The 24,158-nt window shown below is 48.7% G+C and overlaps 2 protein-coding genes across 8 annotated transcripts in view; one reads left to right on the forward strand and one right to left on the reverse strand.

The window, feature by feature from the left end:
* Window positions 1–4,413: 4,413 nt before the first annotated feature.
* Nos1ap (nitric oxide synthase 1 adaptor protein) overlaps window positions 4,414–24,158 on the reverse strand; it is a 283,618-nt gene continuing 263,873 nt past the window's right edge. For 5 of the 7 annotated variants that reach the window (XM_075989050.1, XM_075989049.1, XM_075989053.1 and 2 more), the window contains 3 exons: window positions 23,280–23,432; window positions 8,742–9,069; window positions 4,414–7,848 (listed from right to left, as the gene is read on the reverse strand). In XM_075989050.1, the coding sequence (XP_075845165.1) occupies window positions 7,353–7,848; window positions 8,742–9,069; window positions 23,280–23,432 (977 nt within the window). In that variant the 3' untranslated portion in view covers window positions 4,414–7,352. Of the gene's footprint in view, window positions 7,849–8,741; window positions 9,070–12,103; window positions 13,437–20,217; window positions 23,433–24,158 lie in introns of those variants that run through there. The other 2 variants (XM_075989056.1, XM_075989054.1) reach the window with 2 other exon arrangements.
* Window positions 14,908–17,530, forward strand: Spata46 (spermatogenesis associated 46). Its single transcript, XM_075989551.1, is given in 3 exon segments — window positions 14,908–15,013; window positions 16,320–16,412; window positions 16,998–17,530. Coding segments are annotated over 3 exon segments (732 nt in total).

Consider the following 24,158-nt stretch of genomic DNA (forward strand, 5'->3'; position numbering starts at 1 on the left):
TGCTGAAATACCCCTCTCAAGACAGGAGAATTAACAAACTCATGTGTGGATTTTTCTGAACATTGTTAAAGAGTACGTGTCTGAGGAAGCTGGGCTTCCTCAGATTGCCTGTGCAGTGTTCCTGAGAAAAGTGTATGAGATGGTGTGTACAGATTGATCAGAACGATTGCTGGACTCCTCAGAAGCTTTGGAGAATACAATGACTTTCCCACGAGGGCCTAGGATAGCAAAGGGGAGTACTAAGAACTGGAGCTCAGGGGCAAGCATTTATCTGGCATCAATAGGTGCTAGCATTCCTGCCTTAGCCTGAGTATCAGCATGTTTCTGGGAACCCCGTGGCAAGGTGGCACCCGTCTACCCAGGGAGCAGAGTTAGTAAAGGCTCTGAATGGACATACATGAGCTACTCACTGGCCTATTGGTCAGTTTCCATTTTGAGAATGGCCTCCCATAGTCCACTGCACAGTGACCAATCAGGCCCAGAAAGGCTGCTCTAGACAAAGACACTGATGAAGACAGCCAGCCCTGCAAACCACACGGGAGACACATGATCAAAAATGTGGGGTGCTGTGGGGGGGAGGGCATGGGGTGTGTTGTGAATGTAAATATTCCCCACATTTAAATATTTGAATATGTGGGTCCCCAGCTATTGGCCCTCTTTGGGAAGATAAAGCTCAGCCTGGCTTGGAACACATTATTTCACATTCAAAGCTCAGCAGGATGTTGTCAGGGCAGGAAGCCTAGCGGAAGGGAAAAGCCCCAGTGGAGATGTGAAGGATGAATTACCACAGCCTGACCAGATCAGAGGAAAGGAAGGTTGAAGCTTAGATGTGGCAGCCGTGGTGGTGAATGCCTATAAGCCCAGCACTTGGGAGGCTAAGGCAGAGTGATGGCAAGTTCAAGTCTAGCCTAGGCTATGCAGTCACACCCCATCTCAAAAACGAAAACTAAAACAAAGGCAGAGAGGCAATTCTGGGCAATTTGGGGTGCTGGGGTTCTGGGGCAGAGATGGAATGGTGGTATAGGAACCTGGAAGGGGAGCTAGGTTCGGGCCTGGCAGAGAACCATCTGACAGCTCACTGCAGGCTTCACAACAGGGCCCCAGGCCTGGTCGCAGCATTTGCTACCCACAGTCACGGGTTGATCAAGGCCTGGCCGAGGTCCCTGAGCCCCCTCTTCCCGCTAAGCTGTAATGCACACGGTCACCCGCCACAGACTAAAAGATACAGCTCCCAGACAAACCTCACCAACTACAGAGCATTCTCAAGCTCTGCTGACTCTTCCAGACAGAGGACCAAAGACTGAGCTGGGCCAGCAAGACTGACTGGAACAGAGTTTACCCAGAACCATGAGCTGACTGGGTCTGCCCATTGCAGAAATAGGGAACTCATCAATAGTGCTTGAGTCTCAAGCCCTTCACGGGTCTGGTAGAATTTACTTCCCTTGGCCACAGAAGTCCACGAAGCTCCCTTTGTTATCCTTCAGTGGTTGGGACCATCCTAAACCTCCTGGGAGTTGTGGGTTGGCCCACAGTGTGGGCTGAACACTTGGATGTGCTCGAACATCAGACTGAGCCAAGTAGAATTACATAAGAAGCACAAGTTTAGGAGGGATAAGGTGGCAAATGGAGGGTTGTTTTAAGAAAGAAGGTAGCTAAGCAGATGGCACTAGAAATAGCTCACTGTTGAAACAGTCCAAAGGGGTGGGGGAGCTACAGTTTGTTGGTAGGTTTCATTTGTAGGCCTTTTTCTTTTCCTATAGCAAAGGAAAACACAAGCCACGTTCCCTGTGCCATGCAACCAACATAAATCTTTAGCAACTCCCACAGGAGAGAATGCGGTCTGCTGTATTCGAGTTGGTCCTTAAATATTTCTTCAGGACTGTTTTCCCTGTCGGTATTAATAACCGAGTTTCCTGGGGGGGGTAGAGCTGCCCCAGGCTCCCTTGGGCTGGTCTGTTCATCATGGCAGCAGCTGGGGATAAGCTGGACACAAAGACTTGTGTCTCAGGAGGGTCGGTCCCTAGATACGGAAAGTGGAGGAATTTTCTCATTAGTCGGAAGTCTGGACTTTCATCAGGTGCCCCCTGTGCAGATGGCAGCAGAGAGGAAGGCTCTCTGCGGGGGAGGAGGGACCTCCACAGGGCTTCCACTGGACAACTGGGAGTTTTCAAAGCAAGCTTTCTTGGGAGATGAAGAGCAGACATGCCATTGGTACTTAGGGAGGTAGCGAGTCTGCCCAGAGGAGCTATCTGTACTTGTCCCTACTTCCAGGAGCGCCATGGTAGGGGGTGTTCCCCGTGAGGCACCCTAACTCTCGGGGGCGGGGGTGTGTGTGGGGAACACTACTAAGTGAATCTAAGGGATCTCAAGGGCCAAAATCTTAGAGATAATCATTATAGCCAGGCTGGACTGGGAAACCCAGAGGGGTGGGACGGCAGGGAACGAAGGGGCAGTGGAAGCCTACAACTCTCCCGAGCACTCCTAGCACCCCCACACCTCAGGGGGATTCCAAAATTGGTGAACAAACTGACCAAGAAGGAATTCTCTGAGTTTGGGACAGCATCTGGGGCTCTTTAGAAGTGCTAATTCCATTACATTTGAATATCAGCTGAGGTTCCCCACCAGCACTGCACAGACCCTGGGAACAAATAAGAGTTCTTAAGGCCCTCCAGTAGACTACTGGTGTCCCTTAGGAATCGCTGTAAACCTGGAGGAAATGGACATTCCTACAGTGAAATGAACTGGCCTGCTTTGGGTGGCTCTGCCATGCTCTAAGACATCAATGTCTGGATAAAAGTGCAGTCTTTGTCCCTTTAGTTTCTAGACCAGTAGTTCACCTTAGAAGCCAGCACAGAAAAAGAATCAAGTGCACATCCACTTCCACACTTAGAATTTCCCCCAAAACCTTTTTTCATAACCATTTCTGCACACTTGTCTATAGGCAAAAACAATAACAAAAACCCAACCCAAGCCAAAAAAAACCAACTTTGCACAGCAGTGGGAAAGGAGGGCTCGTAATAGGCAAATTTCACACCTGAATTGATGACGGAAGCAGATCCCAAAACCATCCAATGGGAGAGGTCGCCTAAAGAACGGTCACCAGAGCACACGCTTAAAGGCAAATGTTGCTATTGTAAGCATTTCCAATGCATTTCCCCATGCATGGACTACCGCTGGGTCGGTTTTTGTGTTACTCCTGTTTTCTTGGAATAATATAGCCATGCCCCACAGTGGGGCAAGCAAGCTCGCTTAGAAAACCCAGTTTTTCCTCTTCTTTGTTCCCTTGGGAAAACACAGTGAGATGCAGAAAAGTTCAGAGCCTTCACTTGATGTAGAGATGCTCCTGACATAGAACCAGGGAGCCTCAACATACTGGGCCATAGACTCCAAACCCAGGTTTAGTCACGGCAGCGAATGAAAGGTCTGGACAAAAGGGCCCCTATCTTTCCCCTCTGGTAATGTGGCTGGCTTGTGTGAACGCAGTGGAAGCCCCTTTCCCTCCCTTCCCTTTTCCTCTCTACCATCTTCCTTCTGAGGAAATCAAAGCCTTGACTCTCTAGAGCAGTGGTTCCCAATCTTCCTGACGCTGCTACCCTTTAACACAGTTCCTCATGGGGTGGTGACCCCCAACCATAAAATGATTTTCATTGCTACTTCATAACTCTAACTTATGAATCATACTGTTATGCTACTGCTCTGAATCATAATAGAAACATCTGTCTCTCTATTGGTCTTAGGTGACCCCTTGTGAAAGGGGAGTCATGACCCACAGGTTGAGAACTGCTTCTAGAGCATGAGTCCTCTGGACCTTGAAATCTGACAGCAGTAATGACAAAGGGACTCCACACCAGTTCTTGTTCATGACGTCAGCAAATGTCACCAAGGGCTGTCCCAGTCCAGAGCAGCCACGGGAAAGCAACTTCTCCCAAGTCAACAGCTTTGAGTATTTCCCTGCTAGTCCCTGATGCTAACTAACTCCCTTCGAGGGAGCTGCTCTGGTCTCTGTGGTGAGTCTGCACACAAACAAGTCACAGGCTGCAGAGCCTAGGGTAAGACCTTCAAGAAGGATTCAATGGGCATCTGAGTTTCCTTACAGCTTCCCCCCAAGGAGGGTTGGACATGTATCCATTATGGTGGTGGTCCAGAAAGTCACAGGTGGAGACTCTTCCAGCAGTCAGCTAGTCAGTGGCATAAAACACGGTCCATCCTAAATGCATCCTTGTTACTCTAACAGTGTCAAGTTGGAGGTTTGTTTGCAGTAGCCTCCTTCACCATCTCTTCCAGCTCCCTCATTCCTTCATCTTGCAGGTTTGCAAAGCAAAATTTCGTGGTTCTGCACCTACCCAGGGAGCCTACAGGAGCCCTGGTGTCCAGAATTTTCCACTAGTCAGGAGGAAAAAAAGACAAGCCAGCAAAACACATTACCATTTTATTATGTAATTTCCTTCTACAAGAAAAAAATCTCTAAAAATATAAATATGAACTCTCTAAAAAATACCCAGAATAGAACTATAATCTTGTTCTTCTGAACAGGGACCAACCCTGCTCTGTAAAAGATGATGGATTCGAAACACATTTCTTCATATCTCCCAGATACAGAACATTCACAGATACATTTCTAGAGAGAAGAGTGGGCTGGGACAGGAGAGGGGATACCTTCTCTCCAGGCTTCTGGAAGCTTACTTTGTGATCGCTCTATCACGGTAAAGCTATGGACTGAACAGGGGTATACGATGGGGCTGGAAAGAAGTGGAAAAAAAAGGTTCCAAGGCCCCAGCTTCTTTAAACATAGAATTCATATCCTTCATTCCTCTCCATTAGCCTACCCTCACCCCCATGCAGATCAAGCTACGCAAAAACTAAGCACCCCAGGGGATCTCGATTCACTGTGAAGGCTGCCGTGCTGCAGCCCAGACTGCTGAGATGGTCAGCGAGCCTGTCGCGGCCCTAGATGGAAGAACTGGTGTGAGTCAAAGCCCTCAAGAGGATTTGTTCCTGCTGGTCCCTGGGAAGCACTTAGCTTCTAGCACCAGGCCATATCTGCAGCATCTAAGACAAGGCTCAGTCTCAAAGGACCTCCTGAGGTAGCAGCATCACTTCTGTAGCAGGGAGATGGCCAAGACGACATCCATGGCACCTAATTCAACATCAAATGCCATCTAAAGTACTGTAAAGTTTTCTTTACAGGGGTCTTGGGACAATATGGTGGGATCTCTTGGCAAATCCTGGGCCCAAGGGCCAGGACTCCAGCAGTGGCCTGATTGCTTAGGTAAGCCAACCTAAGCAATCTTATCAAGGCAATCTTAGGCAACCTTATCACTTCATCTTTGGGGAGGAACAGCCCCATTGGGCAGCTACTGGCAGAGCTTCCCATTAGAGGAACAAACCAAGATTCTGGTATGGAGAGCTCAGATTATACTGGACTTGTTCTCTGGTGCATGCTTAGACTTCCCACCCCACAGCCTGAACTCTCTCTGTTTTGGGTAATCACAAATCATTCTGGGAAAATTCATAGGTCCTCAAAGGCTAGTTCTAAGGACTTCTCCGACTTTAGGGTCAGATGTCACATCTTTGGGATGCTCTTGGAGCAAGGCACATGTGATACATATGTGTTAACAGTCCTGTATACTCCATCAGGGCCTTCAGATGCCTGGCTACACAGGTTCTCATCTGAGAGGGAGAGATAGGACTTTGTAGGGAGCTGGGATGGGTCAGAGGGCAGAGATGGCTGAAGCCATACAGCTGCTTAAACAAGTAAATGAGAAAAGAAACCTCATCCCAGGGATCCTGCTGAGGCCTCCTCTTCTGGTTCTGCAGGAGTTAGTCTGCTGGTTGGGAGGAGGGCAGCCCATTGGTGATGCTGAACTGGGAAGTGAGACCCGTGAGCCAAGCAAGCAGAAAGGGGAGGACCACAGAGAGTAGAGAAAACTGCTACATGGCCTGCCCTGGCTGGATGCACCATCTCCAGCCTTCTTGTGGGGCTCTGACCTCTTTGTTCAAGAATAGGGATGTCCTCTTCTGGCTACAAAGACCCTTGTGGCTGGGGTCACTACAGAGCCTCCAGGCCAGGGGAAGACAGCACGATAGGGCCCCTGGAGGGAGAAAGGAATACAAAGCAAGTTAACCTGGAAGGCAGGGGCTGGTCAAGGGTCGATAAGCCTTGTTGGTTCCTTACACAGATCCTGCGGGCAGAAGCAGAGGAAGATTGCCCTTACCTGGATGAAGGACAACAGCTTGGGTATCTCTGGGCAGGCCTGGGGCTGCAGGGAATTCAGGCAACCTCAGCACAAGCATAAAGCAGCACACACACACACTCGCCAGCATCTGCTCTGCCTCCACAGCCCTCAGCACATTCCAGTCTCTCACATGCTCCACCCTGGCTCCCACACACTCTTCCCAGGCCCCGGCACTGCCTCCTTCTGGGTGTAGAGTGGCCTGAGAAGCTACCCTGATTCTCAGTGATCCCCTTCTCAGTCCTGACTTCACTCTTCTCTGTGATCTCTGCTCTTGGCTCTTATAGGCCCAGTCCATGTTCCCGAGCTCTCCTTTTGAACATCAGAACACTCTCTGCTGCTTCTGCAGGGGCTTGCCTACCCCCCGTCTTCACACACACACACACACACACACACACACACACACACACGAACCCCAGCACAACTGCCCATACCATTTTCCTAAGCGTCTATCCAGAGAGGTAGGGCTACATCTAACTGGATGGGAAAACCCTGGTGACAAGGTTCAACCTTTGAGGTAGTCCTCAAGGTCCCAAGCCTGGGAAGAACATCCTCTAGCCCTAACCCAGAAACAGAGGAATGATGGTGGCTAGGGCTCCACGTGGCCTAGAGACTGAAGGAACTATGATCAGGTTGCAGTCAGGCCTTTCCCATTACTAAGCCAAACCTACCAATCTTCCCTAGCAGTACTGCCATCAAGGCAGGGAGTCCTGGCACCATTATGAAGGAAAGGGGCAGAATCAGGGATTGGGGTGGGGATGAAGGAACAGAGAGCATATGCATCTAATCAGACAGCAAAGAGAATTTCTGCCAGGCCCATCCTCCTAGGCTGGTGGCCCCGTAATTCCGTAGGAAGCTGGGACAAGCCTGAGAGTGGATGACGAGTCCCAGCAACAGCCAGAAGATCTTACAGAGAAGTAGGATCCCCTTTGCCATTCTGCAGACTCCTTAACTGGGACTACTTCTGGCCATCTGGTCCCGCAAACCCCTCAGGTGGAAGGGGGGGGCTCTGCTCTGCCTTCCACAAGGAAGATGAGGGCGTGGCAGAGCTGGGACAAAGGACCTGTGTGCAGTGGAGGACACGGTGAAGAACGTGCTCAGCAGGGAAGACAAGGCACACTACTCGAAGGACAGCAGGTCTGGGTGAAGGCCTTCCTTGTCAAGGCTGCAGGTCCGTGCCTGTGGAGGTGGGCTGTTGTTCTCCAAGGACTCAGCCAGGCTGATGGGGCTCAAGCTGAGTTTGAGGCCGTTCCTCTCAATGGGAGCCGGGGAGGAGGTTTTTCTGCACTCATTAGCTTTCAGCTTGGGTTCCTCCTGGTTGCTCTTGTGTATTAGGTCAGGCACCAACAGGGACACCTCCCCATTGGGCAGAGCCTCTTCCCTGTCTCCCACTTCACTGATAGACTCTGGCCGAGAGGTATCTGCAGAGACAGGCCGGGCAGTGGAGGAAGAGTCCTGGGCCTGCTCAGGTGACAATTCCGTCCCGTATTCGAGACTGCTTAGGACAGGCTGTGATGAGATCAGCATGTCCTGGGTGGTCTTCAGAGCCCGAGGGGTTCGCTTCCGGGTTATGGGAGGTGGAGGGTCCAGCAGAGGGAAGGCTTCTTGGACAGACCTGCAAGACCATGACAATAAACACCCAGGCTTTATGATGGCTGAAACACCGATCTATACACATTCTCGAGTCTCTACTCTGGCTGCTCCTTCGGATTGCCTCTCCTGTCTTTCCCTAGTTTCTGCTTCCTCTGTTGAGTGCTCATTCTGGGTTTAGAGTGCAGATTTTAGCAACTTCAGCTCAGTTAGCTACAGGCAGGGCTCTTCCCTCCTCATTCAGTCCTCAGAGCAGCAAAGAGTGCTGCCTCTGTGAGGCTGGATAAAGATCCCAGTCCTTGTGGAACCTGAGTACTGGGCCTCGAGAAAGGGCGCATGAGCTCTTGGTATAGGTGTTGGCACCAAGGCCCAGAAAGGAGCTGTTGGGTGGAAATGGAAGCAGCGGTAGCAGCTGGTTTCTCCCTTCCTATCAGGCACTCAGGCTATAGCAACAGTTCTCAGGGATGGCTGGCATCAGAACTCACGTGGGGAGTTTCTGGGCAATACCAGGCTTCAAATTCAGTTCCAAATACTAACTGAGAGGCACAGCTATCTCTCTGAACTGGAGTCACTCGCAAGGGAAAATATATCTACACCTGCCATGGTGGCTCACATCTATAATCCCAAGAAAGCCAAGACAGGAGAACTGCCATGAATTGGAGGTCAGTTTGTGTCAGAAAGTGAGCTTCAGGCTAGCCTGGGTTACAGTGTGAAGCAGAGCTAAGGCCATAACACCCAGTCAGAAAATGCTTTCTCTGGCTATAGAGGCTGAAGTGGGCTCTCAAGAACACAGGTCTATCTCAGTTTTCCTTGCCAACTGCTCACCCCCTCCTTGGGTCTGTTCTCCTCTGAAGACAGTGTAATCTGCCCATGTTCCTACCCCTTCAAGTGGGATAACGGGCGACTGAGAGGCCTCACCTTTCATCCTCTAGCCAGGCTCCACAGGCCGCATCTTCCCCACCAGCCAGCTGGGCCCCAGCGGTCTTGTTAATCTCCGTCACACCCACACTGCCCAGGCTTGAGGGCTCCTTTCTTCGCAGGAGGTCATTGACCTTGGCCCCCATGACTTTGCCCAGGTTCTTAAGGTGCTGACTGCTGCCCACCCTCAGTCCTGGTCCTCCTGGTTCTGCAGAGCCAGGGGTGATGGAGTTTGGGGCCACAGTTCTGGACAGGTGCGGGAAGGAACGGCTGGACTGGAGCTTTGGAGTGAGGGCTGTGTTCAGATTCTCAAACATGCTGTGGTCAACTATGAACAAAGAAGAAAGAGAGACATGTAAGCAGAGGGGAGGGGCACTCTGGTCTCTGTTACTCAGCTTTCTTTCTTTTATAATACACTCAACATTTATCAACTCACAGAAGTTGGAAGTTTCCCATAAAGACGCCTTTAAACTTTCCAGGGTAGTTTCTTGTGATAGGACATGAGACCAAAAATTCCAGTTGTTCCCCACCCTGGTCAATCAGTAACTGACTCCAGTCATAAAAAGTCAGGCATATTCCTTGAAACCAGCTTCCTTGACTCATGGTTTGACCTCTTTGGCCTCAGGGTCGCCAGACCCTTTGTAGCAGAGAGAAAATGAAGATGAGACATGAAAGGCACCCGGGTTGCACTGGGGCGAGCACATGCTGCTCTCTCTCCTGGGGCACTGGGAGCCAGTTCTGTGTCGGGAGCTGCCTACTGAAAGACACCTGTGACACATCCTCTCCATGGAATATGGGCCAGCAGCTCCCAAGGTCTCCTGGGGTGAAACTTGGGAGAGTAGGTAAACTTGTGGACACAGAGATCAGGCAGCCAATCAGGGCCTTGCTTCCAGTGAAGGACAAATGTCCCCATGAAAACCAACTAAAGAAGTTCATTAGACTAAGGAGAGGCTCAGAGTGGTCATGGAGGGCCTGATATCACGATACTAGCTATTGATTGGCTGGGATCAGAACTCAGGCCTTCTAAGCCAGAGTCTTGGGCTCTGTCCTCTACTTGGGTCATAGAATGGCTATGGAATATGTTCCTCTTGGGGCCTCTGAATGGCTTGAACAATTGGCTTGAGGGTTAGTTTACTGGGCGGTAAGCACTCCCAAGGCTGAGGCCACACATCTTTGCATTTATATCCTCAACACCAAGCGTGAGCCTGGTACACAGCAGGTATTCAGTGAGTATCTCGAATGAACTACCCCAATCCACTTGGCCAGTGAAGCATGAGGAAGGGCAAGAGGCGGCAGTCCTGAGGTCTGTTGTTGAGACAGTTAGAGCTCCAGGCTCTCCTATGCTGCTCACACACTGGGTGCTGTATAATTTTATGTCAATTCGACACAGGCTAGAGCCATCAGAGAGGAGGGAGCCAGCCTCAACTAAGAAAATGTCTCCATAAGGTGACACCCTAAGCAAGCCTGTAATTTGTGACTGATGGAGGAGGGCCCAGCCCATTCTGGGTGGTGCCATCCCTGAGCTGGTGGTCCTGGCCTCTCTAAGAAAAGCAGGCTGAGCAAGCCACAGGGATCAACATAGTCAGCAGTATCCCTCCACGGCCTCTGTATCAGTTCCTGCTTCCAGGTTCCTGCCCTGTTTGAGCTCCTGTTCTGACTTCCTTCAGTGATGGTCTATGGATGTGAAAACGTAAGCTAAATAAACCCTTTCCTCCCCAACTCGCCTTTGGTCATGGTGTTTCATCACAGCAATAGTAACCCCAGAACGCGGTGACTCCTAGGCATTCGTGTAGGTCATTAAAGGAGCCAGACTTGGAGCCTCAGTTATCCGTGACCATTGTTATACCTTTATTGTCTATCTGGACGAAGAGAGGTTGCATGTGGTCCCTGGACTGTCATTGCCAATAGTTCTGCTAAGGGTCTATCTCAGTAAGGCTTTCCTACGATTGCCTGAGGATACACCTTCATGTTCTGTCTCATTTGTCCTGAATTGCTGCATTCCAAACCAGGGGGAATGCTTTGCTTCCTGTGATTTGAGTTAACAGATCCCCCATTGGATCAGTCACCTAGATTCACTTGTATTTGAAGGGTCCCTGGGTGGCAGGGCAAGTGCGATGGGAAGAAGAGTGGAGTTATCACCCATGGGTGACTTCCATGGTCTTTACCTCTGAGTAGCCTTGACCCATGGACACATTTTCTCATGGAATATGGGCTGGCAGGTCCTCAGGGCTCCTAGGATGGAATTACTGTGTGGTGGTGGGGACATGCCAGGGAATTTGGGACAAGTCCCCAGCTGTTTGGACTCCAGATGTGCACCCAGTACACTGGCACAGCTCTCAGCCTACCCCACAGCTGTTCCTGACCATTCTCTTAAGACTGTATCTTACCATATCATACACTTTGGCCTAATTTGCCTGTCATGACTTAAATCCTTTCGTTATATTTACTCAACAAGCTGGCCAAGGTTATTTGGAAACTAATTTCACCATCCCTCTCCCCCGCCCCCATCCAGAAAATGCAGAGAACAGAAAAGAATTGTATGCAATGTTCTATAGGTGTGTAATAGGAACAGCAAGTTCCTGGACCTCCTATTTCTCTAGTGGTTTCTATATATTATTAGAGCAAACACACCCAGTTTTTAAGGTGGAAACCCTAAAACTGCCTATCAATGTGATTTGTGAATCAGGAGAGCTTTTGAAGCACACCTTTAACTAACAACTTAGATGATACCTCATCTGGATTTTCTGTACTTCTCTGTGAATATTTTAAACTCAGCAATTTAAAGTGGATCTATTATATGATTTCTTTATCATCATCTCAGTTTTCCTCGAAAATACACCTGGTCTATCTAACAGAATGGGAATGCCCTCGAAAGGGGCTATAGGATCTTAGAGTATTTTCATTATCCACAAGGTCTTGCATAACAACAAGCATTTAATAAATTAGTTGAATTGAATTTGACTTTTATGTGAATTATGAAAAAAGAAAACCCACATGTCAATGATGGGCTGATAATAGAAGCAGTTGCTCAGGCTGTTTCCAGACTTGGGGAGAGTCTCAGGAAGCACTTAAGCCCTCGCTGTGGCGGTGGCTACAAGCACTTGTGAGCGCAGGCTAGGGAACATTGTCTTCTCTGTCTAGCTGGCTTCTGTCGTCCCCACATTGGGCCCCTTTCCTGCTAATGGCCCTCTCGCACTCTGTCCCTTCAGCCCCAGTCTTGGTGACTGAGAACAGTGACGATGGTTGGCAGATGACTGGATCCAGCAGGGAGCCCCCCAGTCACACCCCATTACATGCACATACTCAAGCAGGGGTGGGGTATTTGGGAAAATACATCATCCACAAGGAAGAGGGGATCTTACCTGTCCGAGAAAAGGGCTCGAAAGGCAGGTGGGGAACAAATGAGAAAAAGACATATTTATGTAGTGACCAACCACTGTGAGAGAGGTATCTCCTGTTTGAGCCATCAGCAACAACACCGGAACAAGGCTGTGCCACAAACCTTTTTAGCAAACCATGGAAAGTCCAAGTTCCCATAGACTCTCCAGTAGCTAGATCAAAACAACGAAAAGACACTACTACAGCCTTCCCAACTTCCCTCCCGACATGTTGGGCCCCCTTTACAAGAATTCTATGTACCTAGTTTGCACTTGAACCCTGTGCAGATAACTCACATCCATGCGCCTTTCACATGCAAACTGCTACATTGTAGCCAGGAAGACATCCATTCACACACTCTCACTCAGTCTAAAGAAACAGTACGGAAAAGCCAAGTGGCAGAGGCTGCCCACCACAGAGGTGACTGATGGAAAAGGGGATTCAAAATCATGTAACCTGACCCCAAGACCCATGAGCTTTGCCTTACACCATGGTGACCCAAATGACATGGTCAACAACCTTAGAGCCCCCCAAATATTCAAGCTCAGTGTACACTGCCAACATTCTAGCAGTCTTAGCCAACCACGGGGAGAGACAGGAGGGAAATTAGGTTCTCTCATTCCTTCAAATGTTCAGGTAGCTGGGAATAAATGCTCAGAGAGCTTCTACAAGATGGCCATAGTTGGGAGTTTAGGATGGGACTGTCTTTCTCAGACAGTGTGTAACCATTGCCATTTATACCCAAACCACTTCTGGGTAGCTCAATTGATGGACTTCGATGATCCAGAATGGGGCACCCGAATCTTCTCTTCCAAGGGTCACAATCATCCTTTACTCTTATTCTACGTCCTGCTAAGGCGCCAAGCTGTTATATAGGAAAGGAAAGCAGAGAGATAAAGCGGCCCCGGAATCCACAGTCTCATCAGCACACCACCTTACAATGAGGGAAGTAGAATGGAGGAAGCCACCTGCCTAAAAGAGCACCAGCAGTTAGAAACAATATCTGATCCCTAACCTTAGGAAATATAGGTTGAAGTGTTTAGGTATAAAAGGATATAGCGTGACTTACCTCCAACTAGTTCAAATAAACAAAGCATATTAAGGACTGGGAATGTTGTTTAGTGGTAGAGTGCCTAATCAGCAAATACAAAGCGTTGAGTTTCATTCCCAATCACAAACACACACACACATGCATACACTTCTGCATAATTTGTATACACACAAATTATGACTGGAAGAGGAACTGATAGCACAAATGGGATAAAACGTTAAAACAGGAAAATCTACCTACACAGTATATGGATGTTTTTGTACTAATTTTAAGTTTTGCAAACTTTAGAAATTAAAATTATTTCCCAAATGTGTATCAAAAAGCATGTTCTAAACAACACAACCAATAGAACAAGACAACAAAAATACCGAGTAGAGGGAGAGGCTAGGAAAATAAGAAAGAAGGAAAGCAAGGTGGTCACTCCCAGAGGACGGAGGGTCCTAGATATGGGAACACATGGGGATGTTAACACCGAAACGGGAACATGCATAAAGAAAATAGGGGACAAACGACACCACCGTCACGGCTCTACAATTGTCTTCCTTCTGGCTGGGCTCTCTCAGCCAAGATAGGCTACTGAGGAATGACAAAAACTAACAAAGCAAACAAAAAACCACCACCACCACCAACAACAACGAAGACAGAAAAATAAAGGAAGAGAAAGAAAGAAGGAAGGAAGGAAGAGGAAGGAAGGATGGTTGGAAGGAAGGAAGGAAAGAAAGAAAAAGAAAGAAAGAGAAAGAAAGAAAGAAAGAAACCAAGCTAGCTAGATTCTGGCCAATAGCCCCCACCTGAAGTATGGGTGCCAGAGACTTTCTTCCATCTGTGGATACCTGTTCACTCCATCGAGAGTTTCTTTTGCTATCAGTGGCTTTTTAATTTCATGGAGTTCCATCCTGGGGCTATTTCCTGAGTCCCTGGAGTTCTGCTTAGAAAGCTCTTGATGATAGCTATAATCTTGGAGTGTATTTATGTTTCCTCTAGCAATTCCAGCATTTCTGGGTTGTAATTGTCTCTGATCTACTCTGAAGTCACCTTTGCATGGGAGGAAGGACTGCGGGGCTGACTATATTCTTTTGCAGACGGATGCAGTTTCGCTAGAACCATTTGGCTTTTCCCTGTTGCACGCTTTTGACACCTTTGTCAAAAATTAGGTGGCTACAGCTTTGCCAGTTTATTTCCAGGTCCCCTGTTGAATTCGTCTAGCACCTGTGGAAATTATAATATTAAACAAGGCGGCCCAACTCAGAAAGATTAAAAGCTGGACATCTTTTAAATGTCAGGGTGTCAGGGTGGTTAAGGTCCAAAAAAATACTAGAAAAAGAGACCCAGAAATAATAAAAAAGAGATGCTAAGGAAAGTGGAAAAGAACATAAGGACACATGGATGTGAAAACAAGAAGATGCTGGGAAGGCTGTGGGGTTTGGGTGGTTAGAAGGGGCAGAGAAGGGAGAAGAATCTACTAAAACACAACTTTGTTCAAAAATTCTATAATGATAGCTAATCCTTTGCATAATGATTAAAAATTTTAAGAGGAAAAATGAAAACAAAAGAGTAGTTAAGTTTTTTAAAAGGCCAAAGTCTTGCATCCAAGAACACTACATCCATCTTTTAAACTCGTAATGGAATCGCGGGACCTTGTGATGTCAGCTTCATTCAGAATGTTTACTGCCTAGACAATCTGGCTAGCTTCTTGGGAGCATCTGTGTGACCGCCATACCTCGTGGTAGTCAGAACATGGAGAACTTCTCACTTCTCACCATTTCTAGACCGCGAATCTCTTCCTCTGCCCTGAGTGCTTTTCCTGATATCATGTCCTCACTTGCCACCAGCTTGCCAGGTAAATGCTGCAGTCACTAGGACCATAAAGATGTGGGATTCCCTTCATTAAACTCAGTGGAGTTCTGTTTGAAAAACATAATCCTGTCAGATCGTGCTATAGGATCATGATTGGTTGAGAAAGCCAAGTAATGTCGGGGGAGAATGTAAGTTTTCAAAAGACTGCATTCCTGGTAAATCTTGCTGATTCATAATCTCTGGCAAGGGACAGACGGCAAAAGCATTTGTGGCCATATTTCTTTCCCTTAGAGGCAGCTTCTATACAAAATCTCAAGTGGGTGATTTGCCTATATAGAGAGCAGGCCCTCCCATTAACTTGGTCTTAAATTGGAGAAAAAAAAAACATTAGTTAGTGGCAAATAGTAGGCTGACAGATGAGCGCAGAGAGGAACAAAGGGAGACACGTGAGAACTTGTCAACTGAAGTGTGATCCTGGCTCTTCAGTGTGAGTATCTTGGAAGCCGAGAAAGGCAGCTTCCCAGGCCTCCATCCCAGATGCAATGATTCAGGACAAGATTCTCTAGGGCTTCCTATGTTCGCTGGAATTGAGCTGTACTGCTGTGGGAGTTCTCCTAAACATCCCTTTGCCTCTACAGAGAAAAGTTTAAACTCTGTCTCCTCAAAGCTCAGCCATTGCCACGGGTTCAAGGCAGAGCCACCTAGTGGAGGTCAAACCCGGAGCCTCATGCACACTTGGCAAGTGTTCTCCCACTGAGCTAATCCCCAACCCTAGATGACTGTAAACTTTTCTTACTGAACTCCTCATTTGAGATTTAGTAGCAACTTCCGGGAACAAAATGCAACAAGGGCCCCTACACACCCTCTGAGAAATGCTTCAGTTGGAGAATGTGGCTTGCTTCTCATTCTCACAGGGACCGTGCAACTTGCCTGTGTGGGCTGTGACCAGAGCGTCCATCCTGGAACCTGTGTTCCAGAGTTTTGTGGTTAGGCTACATGTGATAAGCAGGAACATTAGGTGAGGCGTGGGCCAAGGAGAAAAGGTGCCATCTGAGACAAGTCCAGTGATAAAGTTTGAAACCAAGGCTTTAATCATGCTAGACATGATGTTGCCGGCCTGGCCAAATCTTATATTCTGGTTTCCAAAGTATGTTTCTTAGGTCTGAAGAAACGTCCCTATCTTTGACTTCCTGGGACACCACCTAGAACAGGTCAGCTTGTGTGAGTTCAGAGGTCACTGCTTTGCATTAGTTTTCAAATCCCCAAGCACAGAGAAGGTGAGCCTCTAAAGTATATCTTGAAAGTTCCCCCAAAAAGGACTGTCAATCTTGCTCAGTTCACCACTGTTGCTTCTGCAAAGACAGAGGTACCCACTGAGGCGTCTAGCCCAGCTCAGGCCCTGCCACCGCAGTACCAAAGCAATGTTCTCTGGCATGGGATGCGCGGTCTCTCCAGGTGAGACCTTCTGCAATTCAGGACAGGGCCATGTGGGAAGCTACAAAGAGACAGGAGCAGAACCCCAAAGGGAAGGGTATCTGCAAATCCACTCACCACGTGCTCCCTGCCCCCGCACCTCCTTTAGAAGAGGCCCATAGGCCCATGAAGGCTTCTTACGTCCCCAGTCCTCTCTGCCAAGCTCATGTGGACAGCCAGTTTCTGTCTGAGCAGTCTATGGATTAGAATGGGTACCGAGGCTGGAAAAGTTGGTGGCAAACCATTGGTGGCAGAAAGATTCTAAGATGTCACATATCTGTCTACCTGTCCTTGTCTATCCTTAGAGGTCAGAAGTCAAGTGGTGTCTACACAGGGCAGGGTCTGTCTCCAGCCCAGACACCCAGTGGCTATTTTCCCTAGCAGGAAAAGAATGCAGCAGGAATGGATGTCTTGGGCTGTTCTTCCCATCCCATCACCTGAGGTCTCTCAGCCATCACCAAGGTGGAGCACAGGTCTCCTGAGGTTGCGGCTGCCTGTCTGTCTGCTTTCCCTGACTGCCTCCAGACACTTCAATCTTCCCTCAGCCCCAAACTCAGACCCTGCCCTTTCCTTTACAGACTTGAGGGACAGCCAGAATGGGGAGCAGCTGAGGCGAAACTGCACCATCTACCGGCCCTGGTTTTCTCCTTACAGCTACTTCGTATGCACAGATAAAGAGAGCCATCTGGAGGCCTATGGGTTCCCAGAGGTGGACTGGGAAGAGGGCAGAGGGGACAACTGCTTTATTGAGGATGTGACTGAGAGTGTCTGCTCATCTTCCTCCTCCCAAGAGAACACATTCCCCAGGGAGGCCAACAGGAAATTCACGCATGGGTTGGCGTCTATTACATCCCAGGATATCCTAATGGCTTCCAAGTGGCACCCGACCCATCAGAATGGCTACAAGTGTGTGGCCTGCTGCCGCATGTACCCCACTTTGCACTCCCTCAAGAGCCACATCAAGGGGGGCTTCAAGGAGGGTTTCAGCTGCAAGGTGTACTACCGCAAGCTTAAAGCTCTCTGGGGCAAGGAGCAGAAAGCCCGGCCAGGAGACAGGCTCTCCTTGGGTAGTTGCTAGGCCTTCCAGTAGTCTGCTGACACCTTCAGTAAATAGGGATAAAGCCTACTTGTGCCTCTGGAGAGGTAACAATAAATTGATGTTAGTCATAAACTTCTTTGGTCAAGTCTGGTCACCACCATCAGCTCTTCTTGGTACCCAGTGGATCTTCCTCATCTTCAATTAGTGATTGCCTAGCAACACCAGACCCACCTCCGTCTCCACCCCCCCTCTAAACACTATATATACTTGAAGTTTGAGAGCATCCTCTAAGCGGCCATGAAAGCAAGGTACCCAGACTCGCAGTAGCGGCCTCCTCTGGAAATCAATAAGAGAAACAATTCTTAAATCACGCTCAGACCTACTTGGTCAGAAACTCCAGGGAAAGAGCCTGACCAGCTGTGTCATAACCATCCTCCACGATGACTCTGAAGCGATTCAGACGGAAAGAAACCACTGCTCCAGGGTGCTGGTCTATAGGACCAGTCCTTGCCCACATTGAGGACAAAGGGCAGAGAAAGAATTCCTGTAGTTTGAAAGGTGTCTTAGATATTAACCTTTTGAGGGATTTGTACCTCTGGAGAGGAGTACGTGACTCTGGGCATAAGTCAGGAAAGAGACAAGGAGTATGGGCTGTCTCCACCCCATGTACCATGACTATGACTCGGAGTGTGTACCTCTTGCTAAAGCAGACAGAATTACGCTTATCCCAGGGGATATATTTCCATGGCTGTTTTGAGTCATGCCAAAATAGGTAAGCAACCATGTGATAACACTGTATTATGTCCCCATACAATGCACCAGCTGGACAGTCCTGACCCTGACTTCATTTCAGGGCCATCCTCTCCGCCAATCTGAAACAGAAAGAAGACTGGGCACTTCCTTTCGGGGACTGGGTACTAATTGTTTTAGTCCCTTTGTTTTTCCCATGATACACGAAGACCCTTCCTGGAGCCTGACTTTAGGGTTCAGCAGCGCGGCTTCTGCGTATAATTGTGTTGTCAAAATATCACGCATGATTCTTATGTTTCCCCAGCACGAAAAATGCTGTGCTCAAATCCCCATCACACAACATACTGTGAGAGCAACCCTGACCCTTCATCAAGTCCTGTATTTCACGGCTTTTTCTGTGCCCTCCCTTCTCAGCAAGAGTAGAGTCTTGACTGTCAGGCTCAAGAGCTGGGATTTTCAGGCCACAACCTGGCCACTCAGAAGCCAGGCAACTCGACATCACTCCCTGGATCCCATCCCCCAAGGGACATATGTAGCTGGTGAGCCTTTCTGGTACCCATGCTGTGTTTCTTAACTGGAAAAGCCACTGAGCGCTGGAAGATGGCAACTTAACATGTGTGTTGTACATATATGGCATGTCCCTTTGATAGGGCTCCTTAGCAGGCACAGTGAGAAGCATACACAGGAGAGGCCTCTTGGGTTTACCACTGCCTGGGGAAATGAATGGGACCTCTGGCTTATAAGACCCAAGCAGCCAAGAGGAAGACTGGCCACCGGGACTAGTGAAGGGACCACCCTGTGCTCATTGCTACCTAGGGATAGGAAGGTGCCTTGAACATTTTGCATTTAATATACCGAGAGGCATCATAACTCCATAACCTAGGACCAAGCCCCATGTAGTTTTAGAACATAGAAAAAGGTGCCCAGCAGTTCCTGTACCTACCAACACAGGTGTGGGAAGGAGGAAGCGCACTAAGATGCTGTACTGTGTCCCCTGGAGTGGTGTTAGCTATCTCTGCTGGGGTCTTTATAATGCAATCTCATATGCTCTCATGAAAGCTGCATAGGGCAGGCACCATCCCAGTGTATGGGTGAGGAAACAGCCCAGTTCACTTCACTGTCAGAGGAGAATAGAGGGCACATAAACCTGGTTAATGGCCTTCCTGGTCTTGCCTCTGGCCTGGGCCTGACAAAGCACCAGACTTAACAGCTGCCTGCCTTCAAAACAGCCAAAAGTCCCAGTTTTTGGAAGTCAGAAAAGTAAAGGCTGCATCGTGAGGCCCATGCTCCCACATGCCAGGATTTATCAGTGAATCCTTGTCACTGCAATACTTTTGGGAAGAAATTAGGAGGAGCTAGTTTTGTTCTCTGTATGGCACTTGATTGGAATGGGCACTTTGGGACAACTACCAAATAGCAATCTCAGAGTTCGGGAGTGAGTAAAATTGCATAATTTTGATCCTAGATACTGTAGAAACAATGACATAGTTTTATTTATTTATTTTTTTAACAAATTCACTACCACTACCTGCATACTCTAATGGTATCTGGAGTCTGAAAAGACCTGGGGTCATAAGAATCTGAAAAACTGGGTAGAGGCTGCGGGATTACAATCTCTGTTTTAATGGCCTTGGACCAGATAATTCTTTGTCAAGGCTCTCCTATGTATGGTAGGATCTCTGATTTCCACCTTCTATATGCCAAAACCATCTATCCCCTAGCTATGAACAACGAGGAAGCATTGCAACACTGTCAAATGTCCCCCAGCAAAATTATTTCCAGTTAACAGCAGCAGACTGTCCAACCCTGCAGGGCTGGCTCATAATCCCTGCAACCAAGGATCCACCTGGCTCCTCCCCTCCAGGAAATATGTATTCTTTCTATATCGTGTCCCAGAGCTGACGATACCTAGCTTAGGAAGTGGGTGCAAGGGAAGGGGACAGAGAAGCAGGTTAAATAGAAGAAGCAAGGAGAGACAACGGAAAAGCTTTTAGAAATAAGAAAGGTTTATTTAGCAAAAGCCACTAACTAGTGACAACATCCAGGGAGTAAGTGCACTTACATCAACAGAATCGTTTCCCAGAGAGCTGATCCGACAGTTAATGACACACAACGGTTTCAGGAAGCAGAGGGCTAGCAGGGGGTGGGGGGGGGGATGGGAAAGCAGTCAAGCAGAGTCTAAAGAAATACAACTCATAAACAAGGTCAGCTGAGAGGAACGAGGCTCAGAAAGGTTTTTACAGACAGCATCAATATAAGCAGGAAGATAAAGAATATAGTTTTCAGTTCCCATAGGCAGTCCATCCTGTGCAGAGAAATTCTGTCTTGCCTCTGCAGCTGCGAAGCCTTGTACGCCCAAGAGCTTTCTGGCACCTGGGGCAGGCTTCAATAAGGAACCCCTGGTGTCCGTGTGTCCTCCATAAAGAGTATGGGCAGAGTAGAAGGAAGGAGAAAGGCAGAGTTGAGTTAGCAGAGCAAGAAGCAAGGAAGGCGGAGGATACTGCTGGGAGATCAGGTCTGCAGCCTTGCCTGTCCTGTCCATTTGCCTCCATGGAGGGCTGGTGGCTGGTGACCCCACAAGACCACTAGGTCCACTCTTTGTGTCCCATTTCCACATAGCAAGTGTGTACAGGTTTAGTTCTTACCAGGGAGGGTACCAGCACATGAATGAATTCTCCAGAGAAGGTCATAATCAGGGAAAGGGGAGGGTCAAAGAAGGCAGAAACCAAGGGCAAAAGTCTTCCATGAGTCTCAAGTCAGCATCCATCCATTCACAGTCTCTCCAATTCTTCTATTTCTTCCTTTCACAAGCTTTTAAACAACCATCATCTTCCCCATGCACTTCTTCACTCTCCTCTAACCCTATCCATTCGCAGTCCATGCACCTCCATTGGTCCCCAATTTCATCCTTGGCCTCTGCTCACAGGGTGGCCCTTGAGGAAACACAACACCCTCCCGCTCTCTCAGGTATACCAAAGCTTGGATCCAAAGGTCCTAGACTCAAGGAATCCTGGGTTGGCATTGAGTAAGTTAGACAGGCTCAGCCAAACTTGATTCCTGCCAGCTGCTCCTGCAGTTTTGGGAACCTCACATCTCAAATCCTTCCTTCCTTGTGTATCTGGACCTCCTTCCAACGGTTAATTAGAAAATCAACAGAATTTTACCTCTTCAACTAAATGCAGGGTGGGAAAAGGAAACAACGCTATTGTTCATCCCAACACTCTGGAGCTCTTTCTAGTCACGTCTCAAGTTCAAAAGCATGACCTTGCTTCCCTTACACACACACACACACACACACACACACACACACACACACCCTGATACACTCGGGAGTAATAATGTAAACCTGTTTAGTTTAAAAGAAACTTCACTGTAGCTGTAAGAAAGGGCCATGCTTGCATTCAGATACTTTCAAAGCAAAGCTGGGGCTGAAGAACTCCATTTGGGCAACTCCATCCTTATTAACGGTCAGTCTGATAACACTGTAGTTCAGCCTACGCTTGTCCAGGATGAAAATGAATGCCCCCCCCCACTCTCCTACTCCTACCCCTCACCTCCCACTGCCAATCACATGACTTTGAACACGTCTCCGCTATCTTTTCAGGAGTTGGAAAATCTATGAATCAGTTAAGGTCTTATGGGGGGCAGGTTTCTCATGAGCAAAGCCAGCCCAATACTGAGTGGAGACCCCTAGGCAGGGCCTAGATGGTGAGAGATTAAAGCTGCACTTCTAACACCTGTGCTCAAGGCACACACTCGCAGAGAGATGGGCTGGAGTGCCATGTCTGTGATCCCTGATCTAAGTGGCAGTGATTCTGAAGGGTAGATAATCTCAGCCATTAGCTTGCATCCGTCACCCCCCTTCCCCTGCCGCACAGTACTGACCACTACAGCCCAGTGGAGGGGACAGGTACAGAGTTAAGGTAAGGCAAGAGGGCTCTGGGCTCGGAGACTTGCGCAAAGGCATATCACTGTCACAAAGGAGTGTTAGGGTAGTTCTTGGCCTTATATATATGAGCTGGGCTGCAAGCAGGAAATGGGTTGGGGCAGGGTTTCCAAACTGAAGAATCAGACCTAAGTGAGCTGCAGCAGCAATGAGCTATCCTCCCCCTGGGCTCTCCCAGCAGGGTCCTGAACTGTCTTAAAACTCCCAGCTTCCTAAGAGGCAACAGCCAACACCCAGCTAGAGAAAATTCCTAGTTAGTCACTCTGACTTGTGACTCCCCTCAACTCCAGACTCAGGCATAGCCTCTTTTTTCCAGGAGCCCAGGGCATCCAGTCTCTATGGTCTCAGCCAGGGCCTGGGGAGGGAATTCTCTTATAGCTCAAGGGAGGGTTAGGCAACTTGTAGCATCCTGATATCCAAAAACAAAGTACCCGAGAAGGTACCAATGGCTTCCCTTTCTGGTCCGCACCACAGAGACAGGAGAGTGTGAGCGTCACCGAGGAGATTGAGTAGAACCTGACTATAGTAATAGCGGTAGCAGCAGGCCTTCCGGAACTGTGGTTCTGAAGACGGACCTTGTCTCAAGGCCCTAGGTTCTGGGAAGCCCTGCTTCCACCCCTTCAGTCATTAGCATTATGCAGGCGCTCATTCCTGTCTCTAGGAATCCAATTTCTTCCCCGATTTACCTTCCAAAGCAAAATCCTGACCCTCTTCCGAAGCCCCACACTCTCCGCCATGGGTGTTATTCTCACACCTTCCCTGGGCATCCCCTGCCACGGAACAGGCAGACTTGACCCCCTTGGCATCATGCTGCCACCTCCGCCAACTCCTTGTCCTGCACCTACACGGCGATCTCATCATCCAAACTGTCACCTAACTCCTGCCGCTGTAGGACATTGAGCAGGCGTGGCAGCTCCTCCTGGGACCATGAGTCACGCTCCTCGCTTTCGTCCGTGTTGGACTCATACTCTGAGGCGATGCCTGACTCTCGGAACTTGATGAGCTCCAGGCCACCCAGGAGCGGCTCACCCTGCGCCATTGGCCGGGTATCCTCAGATGGGAGGAAACGAAAGCACTCCAGCTTCACCAAACAGTCACGCCTACCTAAGGGACTGCCCGCTGGGTGGGCAAAGTCAGCCAAGCCAGCACCAAGCAGCGGCGAGTGTAGGTCTTCTGGCTTAGGGGTGGTGGGTTCACAGAGCACAGGCAGGGCACCTGAGCGGAAGGTGATCTCCAGCAAGCTGTCCTGGGAGCCCACTGAAGGGAGACAAGGGACAAGGAGAGGCAGTGTTAGGCAAGGCTTCAAATGGGAGCTTACTTATTAACCCTTGTGGCTGGGAAAGGCTTGGTTCTGGCAATTACAGTCCCTGAAAGGGTCCTTTGACTGACTCGGCAGCAACCCTGAGAGATTTTACAGCTTAACCCAGCACTTTGTCTCTTCCACCCTTGCAAACATCAGATGCACCTGGCTTCTGGGTGGGATGGGGCTGGGGACAGCTTTCAGAGAGTTGGGGAGGATGCTGAATGCCACATATTGGATTTGTGATGGGGAAAAGGTACCAACCCATCCGCGTTTCAAGTATGGGGTAATAGTGGAACCTTGCAAGAGAATCTGGACACCAGAGTGGGTTACACACATTTTAGACCCCCAGCCCTTTCTCTGACCACTGATGAGAAGTCCCTATGGGCTGGACTTATGAGATAGCTATGAGCTATTAGGAAATAGCTATTAGATAGACAGCTATTAGGAAACCAATGGTAGAGCCAGAAAAACATCAGATTTGCAGTGAAGTCTTAAGTGTGACTAAGGCTCCACTCACTGTAGGCTAATTGTGTGAGCTACTTATTAAACCTCTCTTGAGTGTGTTTCCTCAGTTGTGCAATGGTCAGGATGGCGTTTACTACTACAGAGAATAAAGGAACTTACACATTAAAAAATTCGGTCACAGTTCTTTGTGTAATAGCTGATTGGTAGGTATTTGC

This window comes from Microtus pennsylvanicus, chromosome 10 (genome assembly GCF_037038515.1).
Source record: "Microtus pennsylvanicus isolate mMicPen1 chromosome 10, mMicPen1.hap1, whole genome shotgun sequence".
In the NCBI taxonomy this organism is placed as follows: Eukaryota; Metazoa; Chordata; class Mammalia; order Rodentia; family Cricetidae; genus Microtus; species Microtus pennsylvanicus.